General features: G+C 37.5%; 1 protein-coding gene across 1 annotated transcript in view; it reads left to right on the top strand.

Annotated features, from left to right (window-relative positions):
• The window catches only part of LOC106884507 (serrate RNA effector molecule homolog), a 53049-nt gene that overhangs the window by 24372 nt on the left and 16867 nt on the right, over positions 1–11810 (top strand). The window contains exons 5-12 of the mRNA XM_052967629.1: positions 503–672; positions 2594–2720; positions 3427–3526; positions 5233–5340; positions 6948–7062; positions 8821–8964; positions 9635–9777; positions 11283–11423. Of these exons, the coding sequence (XP_052823589.1) occupies positions 503–672; positions 2594–2720; positions 3427–3526; positions 5233–5340; positions 6948–7062; positions 8821–8964; positions 9635–9777; positions 11283–11423 (1048 nt within the window). The remainder of the gene's footprint in view (positions 1–502; positions 673–2593; positions 2721–3426; positions 3527–5232; positions 5341–6947; positions 7063–8820; positions 8965–9634; positions 9778–11282; positions 11424–11810) is intronic.

Here is an 11810-nt window from a genome sequence, read left to right on the forward strand (position 1 = left end):
ATATATATATATATATATATATATATATATATATATATATATGTATGTATGTATGTATGTATTTATATATATATATACCTCTCTCACTCTCTCTCTGGATGAAGGTTATTGTAATGTGTGTGTGTGTGTGTGTAATATGCCATTAATAACCTGCATGTATTGTGAAAGCTTAGCAGAGCACATCTAGCTGTCTCTGTCTTTTTATCACTCTCTCTAACAATTGGAAACCATGGCTGTAGGTTACAAATGAAAGAAAAAAAAGCTCTATTATGAACTGCTGCTGTGTCACAAATTCTGTTTGCCGGGTGCATTCCACCATTCATACATTCTCCCTAACAGATCTAAACAAAGATCTAAATATGTTTGAAATGTTTTAGACAAGAGGCTTTCTTCTTTTTCATTTTTTAAAATCAATTTTTTTTTTTAAACTCATTCTACTTTTTGTTTTTAAATAGAAAAAAAAAATAGTTTGGGTTTTACTAATGCATGTCTGTCCCAACAGGTTCAAATATAAATACCATCCTGAAGAATGTTCCAAGCGAGAGGAGGATCAGCATGCTGCCCTTCGACGCCGGCTTGAGATCTTCTTGGAGCTGATGAACCAGAAAAGGGTTGATGCCTGCTCTGTTGATGTGGATAGATCTGATGATCTCATCAAACTGCTGGATGCTGGTGGGTGCAACACATTTACGCATCATATTTTGTTTCTGCATGCATTGTGGGAGATGTGGGCTGAATGAATCAATGAAGTGCTGCACTTCTGGACAAAAGAGTCAATGACATTTTTACTTGTAACCAGCATCATGTGCTGTTTACAGACAAACACTAATTAGCTGTTGGGCAATTCACTTTAATTATACATAGGTATGATAAGCATATATTTGTTCACAAAGTGTACTAACACTTATAAACACCATCACCAGTTTACTTCTGCTTTCCATGCTAGCAGGTGTTAGACATGTTATCATGGTTCAAGTCTTTATTCAAAGTGATCACTGTCCCAGATGGTCACTTTTTGTTTGTACATTTTATCTTTAATCTATTTACTGCAGCTGTCTGCCATCTGCTTTACAGAGCGTACCTGATGCAGTTAATCATGGTAGCTGCACCAGAGAGGTTGTCGTGTTCTTAACTCATTTGCTGCTACTTTATGTACTGTGCTAGATGCCATTTTATTCAGGCACCAGGACTTGTGAGGTTGCCGTGCACATTGTAAAACTGAAGAGAGTCCTCACTAAATAATATATAAGTGTTTCATTAGTTTGCAGTGCTGAATTCAAAATGTGTGATGTGGCTGAAGAAGGTACAGATTGGGTGTTTGCCTCTGTGTTGGACTGAGAAGAACTTGCACACTGTAAATGAGCTTAGTTTTTAATGTCAAAGTATTTGTTCTGATTTTGGTTGCTACAAAACATTCCATTCTTTATTTTGAAGGTATTTTTTACCTCTTCTGGAATGTAAAGTAAATATTTCAAGTGAGAGTGTTTTGATTGCTTTAACCAGTTGTTATTTCATATTCTTCTCTTCCTTGTTGTTATGATTTTATGTCAGTTTTCTATGCTTATCATCCAAGCTCTTAATCTTTCATGGTTTTGCTCTGTAAAGTAGCTGGCAGGTGGGTAGAGATATGGGGGCACAAAATCCCTTTAGTCATGTTGAGGACAGGGCTACCTGTCTAGTGTTTATGCCTTGGAAAATTTGCTCAGTATACTCAGTAAAGTGTGAAGTTGTGAAGACACTTTAATCTTGTTGAGGATATGAAACCTTTCTATGCTGGGGCCATAAAAAAAAGCACCCAATATACTGTAAAGTAGTTGACATCAGGAAGGGTATCCAGCTATAGAAACCAAACCAAAAATGAAATGTGAGGAAGATATGGCTTTCTGGCCTGACTAGGTGAGCAGTTTCCTGAAATATTTGTTGGCTCTGCTCATAACAACCTAACTCATGCCACCATGGAATGCTGATGTAAAATGATGAAGCTTCTTGATTAGTGTTAGTTATATGGCTTTACAATATGGTTAATCACTGCATGATATGACCCCACATTAGTTTATCTTTGAAACTAATATACTTAAGTCTGTCCTCTGCCACATGCTTGTATGTGTGTGAGTGTGTGTGTGTGTGTCTCTCTCTCTCTCTCTCTCTCTCTCTCTATATATATATATATATATATATATATCATCATCATCATCATCATCATCATCATCATCGTTTAACATCTGCCTTCCATGCTAGCAAGGGTTGGATGATTTGACTGAGGACTGGCGAACCAGATGGCTGCACCAGGCTCCAGTCTGATCTGGCAGAGTTTCTACAGCTGGATGCCCTTCCTAACGCCAACCACTCTGAGAGTGTAGTGGGTGCTTTTACGTGCCAACGGCACGAAGTCCGGTCAGACGGTACTGGCAAAGGCCATGCTCAAAATGGTGTTTTTTACATGCCACTTGCACAGGAGCCAGTCCAGCGGCACTGGCAACGACCTCACTCATGTTACAAACAAGAGTAAGAATATTCAATACATGTTGTTGAATATATTTATTCCTTCAAGATAGATCACTAACTTCATGATATATGTTGTTTTATGTTGTAGCTGTTATCAAACTGGAAGGTGGTGATGACACAGACCTGAAGGTATTAGACGAACCTGAACTATCTGAAAAGGAGGAAGCCGCCCGTGCTTCAAATAATACAGAATCTCAAACCACCACAGAGAAAAAGTAAGTTAGCTTTCATACATGATTCGACCTGTGGACAGATGAAGGTATGTTAGAGATCTATCTGGATGATAGTGTGTTTTTGTTTTTGGTTGGTAGTGATCATTTAACCCTGACTGAGCAGACCTGTGAACAAATATGCTCCAGATGTGGCCATCCATACTTTTTTACAGTTTTCCAAGTTTGCTTTCCAACCACATGATTTCAGGTTCATTTCCACTGTGTGTGTCTTCTGCTGCAGCCCTAGGCTGACCAAAACCTTGTGAGTGGATTTGTTAGATAGAAACTGAAAGAAACCCGTTACATACATACATACATATATATATATATATGTGTATATATATATACATATATATATATATATGTATGTATGTGTGTCCTTGTTCTGGCATTGCATGATTGTTGTAAATGAAGGTCACTGAGTTCCTTTTCTTTGTTTTGATCAAACTTGTTGCTCAGTCAGGCAAATCAGAGCAAGCAGTTTAGGTGGCTATCTGAAAGACAGAACATAGTTGTTGTGTAATGATCTAAATTTATGACCATATAGATGGTATGGCATATATATATTTGGATATATTAGTAGTGAAAGAAATTTAAAAATGCAGTTACTCTTCTAACATTTACTCTCAGTGTTGTTATACAGCTCGTTATGTAGGTGCCAGTTATTGAATTAGAGAAATTGTATCAATGTTATTATTTTACATTTCAGAACTGAGGAACCAGCCAAAACCACTGCACAAAAGACCCCAGAACCTGCTGACCCTAAGAAGGATAAAGAGAAGAAAGATGAGAGTGAGAAGAAAGATGATGTAAGTTGAAAAACTTTGTGTGAGTCTCTTCCCCAACTATTCCATTTATACATAGGGTTTTATGTTATCTGACTTTATATACTTTTTGCCTTACTTTTCATTTGCATGTATCTCTCTACCTTTCTATATAGTTGTCAGCCTGTCATGTCAATCATTATATCTGTTTATTATATTTCTGTTTCAGTCATTTTGTCAATCTAATTTGTCTGTCTCCATCTCCCTGTTTTTGATTCTTCCATCTGTATATTCATGTGGAAAGCTCAGTGATAGATTGTCTTACTGGTAAATGATGTAAATTCTTTTGTCCTGTTTTTGAAAGAGAGGGGGTGAGTGTAAAATGGTTTTTTCTAAGTTATGGTAGAATAAATAAAACACCTGTTGCAGTTTTTCTGTCTGTTTTTTTTTTGCTTCCATGCTTGCTTTAGTGAGCTTCTCTCTATTAGTATTTAAATGGTACAGGCATTAATAGTAAGGAGTGCATCCAGCATTTGTAATCAGCTGTCTACTTCATTTCTTGGTGAGAATGTAGTCTATCTTGTTATTATGTCTACACAAGTAGTGGATGATTATGTGAGTAATTGATTTTCTGAAATTGGTTTTACAAATGGTTAGGTCATTTGCATTACTAAATTTCAAAAGTCTTGACTCTGCTTCATTTTTTTGCATCATAACTAGAGCCATCAGGTTCATCAGAATAGCCATACTGATACTGTCCAACATATGCATTAAAGTCACCAGATAACAAGGTCACTGTTGTCTCTTTTTGAGATGTGTGCAAAAGTGACTCATTATCTCAACCCTTTTGTTCATGCGAGTCCTACCTGGGGACTTGTGTCACCTATTACTTGTCTGTCTGATTCTATCACAAACTCAATTATCTTGTTTATCCATTTCTCTTACTAACAGTATATCTTCACCACCCATTCTAAAATTGTTATGCACCCCTAAGAATTTGTACATGTATTCCTTGTCTGAGAGGAGTTTGGCTGAAGCTCCTTTCCTTCTTACTTCTTGTACACAGTACACATCATTTTGTCTTTTTTCTAGCATCTCTACAATCTTTCCAGATCTACTTTTCATTGTGCAACATTGATGGTGGGATCTGTAAGTTTCTGTGCATGAAAGGAAGAGGGCTTCTACTGCAGCTTGGTTGAGTGGGTTGTTGTATGTCTGTTTACACTTGCAAAAAAGAAAGTTGATGGGATCATTCAGTGATGACTGAGGGGTGATCAAACTTAGCTACTCCACTACTGCATGTGGCACTAACTTGGTAAATGTTAGTCTTGTGTGGTAAATGCTTGTTTTGTGTATGGTTTTCCAATAATTTTGTCTCTCTCTCTTTCTGTCTGTCTGTCACTCACACAAACTGTGTGTGATGACAAAAGAGGTAGACCTTAATGTTGTTGGGAATAGAGGACTATATATTTATTGAATGATACCGTTATGGCGGCTTCAATTCAGGATTTGAAGTTTCTGTATCAATGATATGATAGTTGTTGCCCTTCTTCAACTCTTATAAGCCTAGTGCACAAGGCACCATCAATTATAAATACTGATGGTGCCACATGCACTGGGCTTATGATAGCTGAAGAAATGTGACAATTATTGTATTGTTGACACAGAAACTTCAAATCCTGAACTGAAGCCTCCATACCTGTATCATTCAATAAATAAATGAATGAATATATATTATTATATTTTTATAGTCTCCAGAGTTTGCTGCAAAAAAAAATCAAGATGAATCACAGAAGAAATCGCCAGAATTTTCTAAGCAGAAACTCCCACAAACTGATGAAGATACTCCTTCTGAAACTGTAAGTACATCATATATAATAAAGAATATTCTAGTATTGTCTTTCTTTTCTTCAATTTCATTTGATATTTATTTGTCTGTTTCTAATTATTCTGCTTCAATGTGGTTTGCACGGGCTGTAGAGTATTGAATTTGATAAATAAAATGCCTTCCACTATTTCTTTCTTTCTTGTATTGCATTAAAAGTTCACTGAGATAGACTAGCTATTCATCTTTCAAGATTCTGTGAAATAAGTGAAGTCAGTCTTATACTGATATGAAATTAAATTGACTAATTAAATTTGTGGGGTTAGAAATGGTTATTTTTAACAATTTTCTTGCTGTATTGTGTGTTCACTTCTTTTTTTTCCATCTGTGATTCTATTTTTGATCTTCTATGTAAATGAAGATATTTCCTCCTTCTGGCTGCTTTTCTTTCTACAAAATGATAAGTTACATTGCGGAAATGTTATTTCAACAAGTTGTGTCTATCACCCGGTGAGATACATCTGCACCGCTGGATGCTCCTAAACCAGTTGCTGAGTGTCCCACCTACAAGGGATCCATGCTAGATGTGTTGAAACAGTTGTGATTAATAATAAATTTTTGTATATTCCATCTTCCGTCTTTCATTTGCCATATATATATAAACATGGGATGAAGTGTTCAAGGCTGATCTCAGAATGCTGAACCTTATGAAGGAGATGGCAGAGGACCAAGATAAGTATTTGAGAAGACCCACCCACCACAACAGAATTGAGATCCTAAAAATGAGGTGCCTCACAAAAAACGTTGGTGTGGGTGCTGGTGTCATGTAAAAAGCACTGATAATGGTGCCATATAAAAAGCACCCAGTATATTCTGTAAAGTGGTTGGCATTAGGAAGGGCACCAAACTGTAGAAACTGAGCCAAAACAGGTTATAGAACCTGGTGCAGCCCCTAGCCTTGTCAGTTCTTGTCAAGCTGTCCATTCCATACCAGCATGGAAATCTGACATTAAATGTTGATGATGATGATGGTGATTTGTTTTTTTCATTTCTGTGTTCATACCCTGCCAGGGTTGATCAGCTTGTCTTATGTCCCTCTGGTCTCCATAGAATACTTAAACTGTATTCATTGTAACCCAGTTGTTACTATATTTCTGTTGAAACACACAGCCCGTGTCTCAATTTTAACTTGCTACCTTCACCTATATATGCATATGAAGAAATTCCAATAATCCATTGTGTTGTCAGAGCCATTTTTTACTACCTATGTCATTGTTTGGTATGTCTCAGGTACATTAGCAAACTTGATCCCTCTCCAACTTATAAAATACATTTTCCATCTTCATTATCATGTTATGGTTTAACATCCGTTTTCCATGAAAGTATGGACTGGACGGTTTGACAGGATCAAACAAGTCAAGGTGGGAAGGGAAATGAGAAGGAAAATATAGGGGGTCAATATCATTTACTCTCTGACCAAATTGTTATCACTATTATTATTAGTACTGAAGAGAAATTTCACTTGGATATTTTTGTATTTAAAACATTACAGCATCTTGATTAAATACCTAAGTATATACATATTACATACTAGTAATGGCTGAAAAGTGGTATCTTTAATTTTTTTTTTCTGGTTTTCAGGAAACAGATAAAAAGACAAAAAAGAAGCGCCATCGTGACAAAACAGAGTACAGCTATGAGACTGGCTCCGAATCTGAGAGTGGATCAGATCCAGGGCCAGAACCTGCTCCTCCTGGTGAGTAGTTTTACACTGTTAGAGATTATGTTCAATGTTTTGGACATTCATATTTGAATAGATGACTTGTAATACATTCATATTGAGTAATTTTGTTGTTGTTGTGAATGGAAAGTATCTACTATTTTGAAAAATAGCTGCTGCATCAGATCAGGCCAAAAAGAATGTGCATTACAGATGAGGTAACTTAAGATTGAGGCATGCTGTGAAGTTGCTGTGTTATAGTCTATTCCAACTCTTGTCAGTATGGTGGGGTTAGATGATGGAGAAGGCTAATGGTGATACAGTAGGTAAAGCAGTTTACATATATCTGGCTGTGTGGTAAGAAGCTTGCTTCCCAACCATATGGTTCCGGGTTCAGTCCCACTGCGTGGCATCTTGGGCAAATGTCTTCTACTATAGCCTTGGGCTGACCAAAGCCTTGTGAGCGGATTTGGTATATGGAAACTGAAAGAAGCCTATCATATATATATGTGTGTGTATCTTTGTGTCTATGTTTGTCCCCACACCACTTGACAACTGCTGTTAGTGTGTTTATGTCCCCATAACTTAGCAGTTCAGTAAAAGAGAACAATACAATAAGTACCAGGCTTGGAAAAAAAAAATGTTCCGAGGTTGATCAATTCGACTAAAAACTTCAAGTTGGTGCCCCAGCTTGGCCGCAGTCTCACGACTGGAACAAACATAAGGTAAAAGATAAAAAAAAAGATGTGTGTTGTGAAAAGTTGGAGCAAAGTATTGTTTACCACAGAATGAATAATAATTTTCAGCAACCTGTTTTACTGTTGGATCTACTGAACCAATCTGACTAAGAGGTAATGTACTGTATTAGAAGTGGTGGCCAATATATGGGGATTGCATAGCACAATACCTGAAGCAAAGTTGATGCTCAGGGCCTTATCCATGTCATGAATTATATTTTATTTGTGTTAAAACTCTAGCCATTGAGCATTTATGCCTGTGTTTATAATCATCATCATTTAATGTCTGTTTTCCATGCTGGCATTGGTTGGACATCTTGACAGAAGCTGGTAAGGTCAGGGGCTGCACCAAGTTCCATAGTCTGTTTTTGCTTGGTTTCTATGGCTGGATGTCTTTCCTAATGTCAACCACCCGACAGAGTGTACTGAGTGCTTTTTATCTGGCACTAGCTCCTACACCTATGCTTTTTATGTGGCACTTTGGTTTTAGCATCTCAATTCCGTTGTGGTAGGCAGGTCTTCTCAAGTACAGCAGTGTGCCACATGTCTTAGTTCTCTGTCATCTTAACCTATTACCTACCAGTGATCTCATATGAGATCACTTAAAACTTAGAAATTTCATAATTATCTGTCAATATTTACACATATCTAACCTTTTTGCTATATCTACTAGGTATATTTCTCTGGTATTCAAATGAGGTTTGCTAATTTTTCACTCAATATCTTGCTTATTTCTATTTAAAATGTTATTTTGATCATTCCAGTGTGTTTCTAAGGCTGTTTTATGTTATAAATCAAAGTTTCATAAAAAAAATTCCAGTTAATAGAATTATGGGAGGTAACGGGTTAATTATTATTTGTTTAATTCCTTGTCTCTTTAATTTCCATGGAATCCTTACATAGTTGCATATCCAGGCATTTTAGAAATGATTTTAAGAGGAAAAAGAAAATTGCTCCAAAATGATGAAGTGTCCTGTGGCTAGTTTGCAGGCTGTTTGCTTTTGGGCAGAACAGGTACATAGGCAAAAGCTCAACTACCAAATTCCCTTTTCTTTAGGCGTTGATGACCCTGATGCTGCACAGACTGAAGATGCCAGTGCCGAGGAGACAAAACAGCGTAACACTGAGGAAGAGGAAGAGGAGGAGGAAGAAGATGCTGGGAATGATAGCAGCAAAGCTGAGGAAAAGGAAAGCAAATCTGGTAGGTTTCTCTCTGATCTGTCTTTGAGATTTACTGAAGACAACTTAATTGATGGATAATACTAATTTGCATATTCCCCCCCCCCCCATTTTCTGTATATTTCCTTATATGCTCATTTCTTTTTGCTTTACTTTTTCTTAATGTGTTTCTCCTTTGCTTTTTCTTTCTGAGAATTGGATTGAGTGTGTCTGTACATTATGGTCATTTGTGATTGTGCACACACACACGCATGCTAACCACATGAGCCTATGTATTCATTTTCACATGAATATGTGCATACATATTTACATATATTATTTACACCTAGGTTCACTCATCTATAAGCTTTCTTGTACACACCTGCTCTGAGTCTATCACTTCATATACTGTTGTTTAACCCTAGGTCTAGCCTATTTGAGCAGATTTTGATTGAAGGTATTTTAGCAGGGACCATCCTATGTTTTTCAGAATATCTAAGAATACATTATTGAAGGAAAATCTGACTGCTGTTTCTAGCAGTATCAGTGTTAGAAATAGCTGTCAAGTTTTTCTTAAATGCTTTTTAAGTAGTTCCCTTGTTGGTTCATGACTCTTTATATTGTTAATGTCCAGCATAGAGAACATCAGAATAACCTGATTTAATTTGTTTAAAAAAAAACAAACAACTCTATCTTTCCTCTTTTCTGTTTAGATGAAAAAGACAAAGATGTTGATACTTCAGAGGAAAATGCTCAACGTAAAACTGAGAACCAGACGCCTCGAGCTTTGCATCGAACCTGTTCAATTTTTCTGCGAAACTTGGCCCCTTCTATTACAAAACAGGAAGTTGAAGGAGTGAGTATACAACATTATTGTATATAGCTTGTCTTTTTGAGATAATGTACTGTATTTTGTGTTTCATCATCATCATCATCATCGTTTAACGTCCGTTAGCATGGGTTGGACGATTTGACTGAGGACTGGCGGACCAGGTGGCTATACCAGGCTCCAATCTGATTTGGCAGAGTTTCTACAGCTGGATGCCCTTCCTAATGCCAACCACTCCGAGAGTGTTGTGGGTGCTTTTACGTGCCACCGGCACGAAGGCTAGTCAGGCGGTACTGGCAACGGCGACGCTCAAAATGGTGTATTTTACGTGCCACCTGCACCTTTTACTTAAAAATATCAAAAATTAGATTATGCTGATGCCACATACAAAACGCCCATGCTGGTGCCACATAAAAAGCACCCAGCATACTCTTTAAAGTAGTTGGCTTTAGGAAGGACATCCTTCCTAACTTAGAAACCAGGCCAAATCAGACTGGAACCTGGTGCAGTACTCTAGTTTGCCAGCTCTGGTCAAACTGTCCTATCCATGCCAACATAGAAAACGGATGTTAAAGGATGATGATGAATAGCCACAGGGGAACCCTGCCCTAGCAGTCTTGTAGCATGAATATATTCATGCCTAGATGAGGATGATACTTATACACTTTAATAGGTATTGATGAATTGTATAGGGGGTATATGCTCTCCACTGTATTCCAGTATGTCTCTTCATTTTGATGGTGACCACAGAGGTAGGCTAAAAGGACGTGGTCAGAGCAGAACAGTTGCTGCTCCTCTGCTCTTATTCTTGACAGTGTGTATTCCAGCTCAGTGTTAGTGGGGCCTCAGTCAAGTTATTCATTTTGCACCTATTTCTCTGTGTATGTGTTCCTTATGTTTGTCCATGATGCATGGGAAAGATAGTGTTTTTAGGGTGTTATAGTAATTCTCTGAGTAATTGAATATGTGTTTCAGCCCTTTGTAGTTGGGCTTTTTTCATTCAGTAGAAGGACTGTAAAAATTAGTCACTGATGCTTAATCCTAGGATTATCATTTTTGTCCTCGGTACAGTGCGTTCTTGCCCAAATTATCCAATGTGTATTTCTTTTTAAGACAAATGGGAGTGATTTGAAGGTGTTTGGCTGCTATTTCTAGCACGTCAAGTGACTATGTAGAGGCTACCTCAAGTAACTTTTTGGATTAGCATTTTGGAGCTAAATGTTTCTGCAGGTTCACTCATCTATATGGATTATTGCAGATTATGCAGTGTATTTGTCATTATTAGTTATGCCCCTTCACATTCCAAATTCAAATATTGCTGTGACTAGTTGTAAAGTGGCTCTAAGTTTACTGGGCCCCTGACTGCAGGGATACACTTTGAGTTTACTATAGTGTTTAGCTTAACTTTCCATATTTAAAGTTATTGCTGGGGTCTCTGCTTGAAATGTCAAAATTCACTTCTGAAAGCATACAAACTTATATTCTGTGAATGTGTACATTAATTAATTTTTTCTCGTTATTTTTGTTTTTAGACTTGTCGACGTTATCCTGGCTTCATGAGAGTTGCACTTCAAGACCCACAGCCTGAACGCCGCTTTTTTAGGCGTGGCTGGGTTACTTTTGAGCGCTATGTCAACATAAAAGAAATCTGCTGGAACCTTAACAATATTCGTGTAAGTAGAATGTTGGTGTCTTTAATAAAACTGTAAATATCGTACAAGACTAAATGCCTATGTTCTGAGTTCTCTCCATCAATCAACTTGATCTTCCATTATTGTCAAATTGCTGTACCCACCTGGTCAGCTTTGATCAAGTAGACCCATCATCATCATCATCATCATCATCATCGTTTAACGTCCGCTTTCCATGCTAGCATGGGTTGGACGATTTGACTGAGGACTGGTGAAACCGGATGGCAACACCAGGCTCCAGTCTAATTTGGCAGAGTTTCTACAGCTGGATGCCCTTCCTAACGCCAACCACTCAGAGAGTGTAGTGGGTGCTTTTACGTGTCACCCGCACGAAAACGGCCACGCTCGAAATGGTGTCTTTTATGGGCC

The sequence above is a fragment of the Octopus bimaculoides genome, chromosome 4 (genome assembly GCF_001194135.2).
Source record: "Octopus bimaculoides isolate UCB-OBI-ISO-001 chromosome 4, ASM119413v2, whole genome shotgun sequence".
In the NCBI taxonomy this organism is placed as follows: domain Eukaryota; kingdom Metazoa; phylum Mollusca; class Cephalopoda; order Octopoda; family Octopodidae; genus Octopus; species Octopus bimaculoides.